A 6,118-nucleotide genomic window follows, 5' to 3' on the forward strand; every position below is an offset into this window, starting at 1 on the left:
TGGCAATATTCACTAGGTGCATTGCTCTCGTTGAAGCAAAAAATTAGCATCTAGTTTGTGACAACCTGGGATAAGAATAAAACGTGTTGGCCACTTCTTGTGAGATCGAATATTGATCGAAAATTTCATAATTTACCATTTTTACTGAGGTGATCGAATTGTTACTCTTAATTTACAACATAGAGGTGTGATATTGTGGAACAAGGAGGTTGTAATGTTTCAATTCTTCATGATAGACCACACGAATCTTTTTGAGACCGTGGTGTCGTCGGTGTTGAGAGACACCTCCCCCTCACAAATTGTGCGGGCAGAACCTTAATCTTAGATTTTACCACCATCGATGACGGATCATCCCAATTTCCATCCTCCAACATGTTTACATAATACACGTCCAATTGTACATTTAGCAAATTAGCCAATGCATTTAGGCAGCAATAATCAGCCCATTCCTTGTCTTGTCTCAATTCTCCCAGGTAATCCTCAATAGTTTCTTGAAAAGGTTTTAAAAATATTAAATCTCGTACTTTGATTCCTCCATCTTGTGACACTGGCGTGTCTAAATTATTTTCAATCCAATCCACACATTTTTGCCTTATTTGGGTGTGATACTCTTCACTTTGAGCAAGTGCCAAAGAAATACAATTAAATAAACAATTTCCATTTGCTGTGGCGTGAATGAGCCTTAAATGTTTTCGAGCCAATAGCTCCGAGAGAAGTTCTTTTTTGCGATTCTTGTGTGACGATCTTGAATCTTCTTGTTGTTGGTGTGATTTTTTGACAGGTTGAGGTGAGGAAGGAGTTGTTGCTTTGTTATGTGTTGTGGCTCCTTCTTCCACTGCGTGAAGGTGGCTTGCCTTTTTCATGGGTGGCTCTTCTTCCGAAGGAATGCTATTCCGATGATGAAAATTGTGAGTTTTAGGTGATGATGTGTATTCAAAATCCATCTTATTTTCCTCATTATCACTTGGAGAGGTAACTCGAATGAACCTTATTCGGGGATGCCTTACGGAAGCATCTTGATGATGATGAATCATTGAAGCGTGTGAAGAGGGTGAAGAGGGTGAAGAGGAGGAGGAGGATGGTCTTGATTCTATTTCCTTTTCTTGTCTATCATCAATAGGGCGATGAGATTTGAAAAAGGAATTTTGTGTTCTTGAACGATGGATGGTGATTGGAACGGAGGTGGATGTATTCTTGAGGTCATGATGATTTCGTTGTTGAGAATGATGATTCAAACTTGTGGTTCCAACAACAGGATGAAAATCCAATGATGAGGAGGATGATTCTTCATTCCGTTGATCCATTCTTTTACTATCATTTGGGCCGATCAATCTACATGTTTGCTGCTGAAGATGATGATTTGTATTAGGGTCTAAATCATTCAACATCCGCAGTCGATCATGAAAAATTCTAAACTGTGGTTTTTCTCTGATCCGATGGTCATTCCGATGTAAGCTTAATGGAGGTGTGGAGGGAGAGTGATCTCTCTCTTGATGATTCATCCACCACTGATGCAGAAGTATATGCGTCATTTCTGAAGTCAATTCAATTTTTTTTAACCTTTTTAAAGTTCGAATCAAATAATTCTATTTTTGAAATTTCCTTATTCAAAGAGCGGCTCGGAATTTTGATTCCGAAGACAAAAATACAGAAGCAGAAACCATCTCATTTTGTGGGTATCACTCTGTAATCTTGTGAAATCCAACTTCACAACAAACGACCTGTAAATGATTCATTGCGCTCTCAAAGGTTACAAAATCCTGTTCCAGATTGCACTTTTACGGCAAAGAAAAAAAATGGGCGAAAAATCCATTTCATCGTCAATTTCAAGAACAACGTCGTCATCGTTCAACTCTCTTTTCATGCTTTCCACACTATTCCTCATCCTTCTTCTTCTTCATTCCTTTTTTACCCCATTCTTCATCCTTTCCGAAAATCTTTCTTTCTCTTCTTCAACATTTCCTTTACAGGCAACCACCACAACGAAAAGCCTTTCATCATCAGAAAATTCTCTCATCAACCCACTCAATTTTACCATCTTGTATGTTCAACCAAATTCTTCATCATCCTCTCTTCCGAATTGCACCCAAAAATCAGATCCGTGTTCTTCCATCTCTCAGGCCCTTCAGAAATTATCGGAATTGTTTCAATTGAAAATTATTGAACAAAAATCGGCCATCATTTATTTATTGGAAGGAAAATATGTTGGAAATTCGGCAGCTTGTCGAATGAAACAGAATGCAGTCTCAGAGTCGTATGATGATATTATTGTGGCATCGTATCCGTATGATAATACAAATAATAGTGAAAATCGAATGATCATTGATTGTAATAATGGAGAATTGATTTCGTATTTGAAAGCGAGGAGCATTTCGTTTCAAAACCTGACCGTTTTGAGAACAAAAATTTATAGCGACGAACAATTTGTCGTCTTGAATGTGTTTGAAATCAAGTTTGAAATGTGTCAAATCGATAATATGGCTGTTCAGGCGTCTTATTACAAGAAGGAATTTAATGTGACATTTGTGCAATGTAATGTTACACATTCTGAGTTATATAATATACTCAAAACCACATTTGAAGAAAGTATAATGAAATTTATTGGCTTGACAAGTAACAAGAAGGCCATAGTTTCGATTCAAAATTGTGCCATTCAAAATTTTAACTACAAGTCAGTTCAACAATATGTGAATACAATTTTGGATATTCAATATAGCCAAACATTTTCGATTGTGAATAGCCAGTTTGTGAATTCCAGTTTTGTCATTACAAGATTTCAATCCATTGAGTTTAAAGGAGTGAATTTCGATGGATATACCTCAATTTACCAAGCATATTCCAGAACGGCCACACTAACAAACATAATTTCTACAAATGGAAATTTTTTTTTAGAAAGTGATGGAATTGACAGCGTGGTTTTTAGTAGGTGTGTATTTTCACAGCCTCAGCAAGAAGTAGACACAAATGCCATTCAAAACCCTAAGCCAACCATTAGGATTTCTTCCACATACTTTTTACAAGTTTCTGCTACGTTCAAAAACCTTCATACGATCCCTCTTTCCACCTCACTCGTCAGTAACTTGGTAATCACAGGTTCACTCTTTGAAAACAACAAAGGAGCAGTAATTGCAAATTTTGAAGGCGTGCTCGATTCAGAAATCAGACTAGTAACTTCTTCATTTTCCTACAACAGTTTAGAACAAGGTTTTGGTGGAGCCGTCAGTATTTCTGGTGTTCAACGTACTGTCTTTGAACAATGTTACTTTATGGGAAACAAGGCATTGAATGGAGGAGCCATGTATCTCGATACTCGTTTTGTTTCTGTACAGTCTGCTGATTTTATCAACAATTATGCAACGCAGAATGGTGGAGCTCTCTATATCAAAAATCATGATTCTTCATTCTTCTCCAATTTGGGATTCACTTTTTTGAATAATACAGCATATCGTGGAGGAGCCATCTATTTTGAAACTTCAGCCCCTTTGGACAGTCAACAATCACTTCTTCGAAAATTTCACTCCTGTTACAACAACACTGCTTTGTATTCTGGCGGATGTATCTACTCAACCAAGATTGATATGAGTGACAATTATAACATTTATTTGTCAAACAATATTGGAAATAAGGCCCTATCCTATGGGCCATTCATTGGTGGCCCTTCTCGGATATCCATTTTCAAGTTGTGATTCAATTTGATAGCAACAGCGAGGTGGAGAATGTGACTCAAATAATGTATCCACAACAGCCACTCGAATGGAGTATCTATCCAGGTCAGGTAATTCCAAAAATTAGATTTCAAAAAGTTTCCTACAATGGAACTGAAATAATTAATTATTTACAAGATCAAGTCATACTAAAAGCAAGAAATGATGATTCCATTATTCATTCTGATGTTTCTAAAAGTAGAAACGAAATAATTGGGTTGTCACTTTCCATTTTCTCGAATAGTTCAACAAAAATTGAGGCAATTTTGATTTTTGAGAATTATTACAAATTGAACGTCACTATTCATATTTTGGATTGTCCTGATGGATATAAATTGAAGCAACCATTTTCGTATGGATATATCTGCATCAAGAACGATGTCCCAATTTCCAATGATCTCATTTTAAAAATTGTCATTCCTATTGCGGTAGTTTCAGGAGTTTTTTTAACATTAATATTTGGATTAATTCTACTAGTTACGATCAAAGTAGTGAGAAATATTTATTTGAAACTTCAAATGTTGAAACGAAAGGTTAAGGCGGAGCAGACTTTGGAGTCTAAAATTATTGACAAGAAGGTGATTTTCTCGGATATGAAAACTCCGTTGTTAATTAATGACAGTATCGGAAGTAGCAGTGATTACACCCCTTCAATTGGTAAAACCCAAAAGAAGAGTTATCAATCTTTAATTATTCCGATTGAGGACATTGAAATTGTGAAAAAAATCGGAGAAGGTAACTATGAAATTGTTAATACTATTATATTTTAACACCCGCAACTGCTATGAAAAATATTATGGAATTTCTTCAAATATATAGGAAGTAACGGAACGGTCTATCAAGGAAAGTGGAATAGCAAAGATGTCGCCCTAAAAACACTTAAATTCGATGACATTGATATGGGAGAAGAGTTTGAAAAAGAAGCCGCCATGTTGAGCGTTGTCAATCATTCTTCGATTGTCAAAATGTATGGAATTTCTCTTTCTGGATCTCACAAATACATTGTAGTGGAATATTTACCCAAAGGAAGTTTAGACAAGTTGATTTATGGATGTAAAATGAGGGTTGAATTTTTGACTCTTCGTCAAAAAATTAACATTTTGCTTGGAGTTGCAAATGGAATGGCTTACTTGCATTCCTTGAAACCACCCATTGTTCATCGAGATTTAAAACCAGGAAATATTTTAATTGATGAAGATTATAACGCAAGAGTATGTGATTTTGGACTTTCGAAAATTATGGGAAATAGTGCTGCTGCTACCAAACATATTGGAACTGTGTTTTATATGGCGAGAGTAAGTGTGTGAACAAGATAGATGTAAAACATTAATGGTGATGAACTTTTTTGCTATTCAATGTGTGATGAATTTGTGAACCTTGATTAATTCAACAATTCATTCACAATTTTACTTTAACAGGAAATGGTGGATGACAATCCAAAATACACTCCCAAAATCGATGTCTACAGTTTTGCAATTATCATGTGGGAATTGTTTTTTGAAGAAAATCCCTATGTTAATGACAAGTCTGCAAAAATTCACAGATTCAATTCAGCATCCTCTGTCGAGAATGAATACAATGTGTTGCTGCACGTATTGAATGGATCAAGACCGAAAATTCCCTTCTCTTCTCCACTGGAAGAAGAAATTTGGTTGAAAGAATATGTTCAACCTTATCAAAATGGTTGTTCTTTACCTAAATTGGTGCAAATCACAAATGAATATATCGAGTTAATGAAAAGATGTTGGCAGTCAGAACCAGAATTGAGACCAGAGTTTTCAGAAATTGTACAGGTTTTGACAAGTGTGGAGAAGCTGTTGTTGTGAAAGCTATGATTTGTCTTTCAAGTAATTTTCTAGAATATTATTGTTTATTTTGGAATGCAAGACTCAGCAAATATACTTTACAAGATTGACCAAATATTTGAATTCAATTTTCCATCTTATTTTGTCTGTGAGGCAGCATTCTTGATTCGTGTATTGATATTATCAATTTTCATTTGCTTTTTGAATGCAAGACTTTCCTTAAATCTTCGATGAGTGTCCAACATTAATTGAGCAATTTCACGTTCGATACTATCAAATAGATCATCCTCCAACAAGGGAAAGGCGCTGTTTGCACATTCCTCAATTTTATGCTTAATAACGTCAGTCTTTTTCTTTGACAGGTTGACAGTCATGCTTCCGTTCATGTCCAAAAATTCATTGTATATTTCCTTTGCCAATTCGAACTTTTTCTTTTCGTAGGACATTAAATCTGCTTCGGTGTAGGGTTTTTTTGGATGTAGAATCTTTTTTGGGCTTTTTTGTGGAAGCACTACTCATGGCGGAATATTCAGAATTGGCCTCACTAATGTCAGTGTCATCGGAGAGTGTGGATTTTGTATCATCATAGAGGAACATTTTGATTTCTAT

The 6,118-nt window shown here is 35.6% G+C and overlaps 4 protein-coding genes across 4 annotated transcripts in view; 2 read left to right on the forward strand and 2 right to left on the reverse strand.

The window, feature by feature from the left end:
• Positions 1-227: 227 nt before the first annotated feature.
• Positions 228-1,304, reverse strand: FDP41_009156 (uncharacterized protein; the record flags this gene model as incomplete). The annotated part of the gene is made up of 1 exon (XM_044713086.1): positions 228-1,304. The coding sequence occupies one exon, from the start codon at positions 1,302-1,304 to the stop codon at positions 228-230; it is 1,077 nt and encodes a 358-aa protein (XP_044557265.1).
• Positions 1,305-1,796: 492 nt separating this feature from the next.
• FDP41_009157 (uncharacterized protein) lies at positions 1,797-3,686 on the forward strand (the record flags this gene model as incomplete). The annotated part of the gene is made up of 1 exon (XM_044713087.1): positions 1,797-3,686. One exon carries the CDS (start codon positions 1,797-1,799, stop codon positions 3,684-3,686), a length of 1,890 nt encoding a protein of 629 aa, XP_044557266.1.
• Positions 3,687-3,730: 44 nt separating this feature from the next.
• FDP41_009158 (uncharacterized protein) lies at positions 3,731-5,530 on the forward strand (the record flags this gene model as incomplete). Its single annotated transcript, XM_044713088.1, has 3 exons — positions 3,731-4,439; positions 4,524-4,999; positions 5,123-5,530. The coding sequence occupies 3 exons, from the start codon at positions 3,731-3,733 to the stop codon at positions 5,528-5,530; spliced, it is 1,593 nt and encodes a 530-aa protein (XP_044557267.1).
• Positions 5,531-5,646: 116 nt separating this feature from the next.
• The window catches only part of FDP41_009159 (uncharacterized protein), a gene marked incomplete at both ends in the record, with an annotated part of 1,866 nt that continues 1,394 nt past the window's right edge, over positions 5,647-6,118 (reverse strand). Inside the window, one exon of the mRNA XM_044713089.1 lies at positions 5,647-5,960. Within this exon, the coding sequence (XP_044557268.1) occupies positions 5,647-5,960 (314 nt within the window). The remainder of the gene's footprint in view (positions 5,961-6,118) is intronic.

Source organism: Naegleria fowleri (assembly GCF_008403515.1).
Source record: "Naegleria fowleri strain ATCC 30894 chromosome Unknown tig67, whole genome shotgun sequence".
NCBI classification, from domain to species: domain Eukaryota; phylum Heterolobosea; class Eutetramitea; order Acrasida; family Naegleriidae; genus Naegleria; species Naegleria fowleri.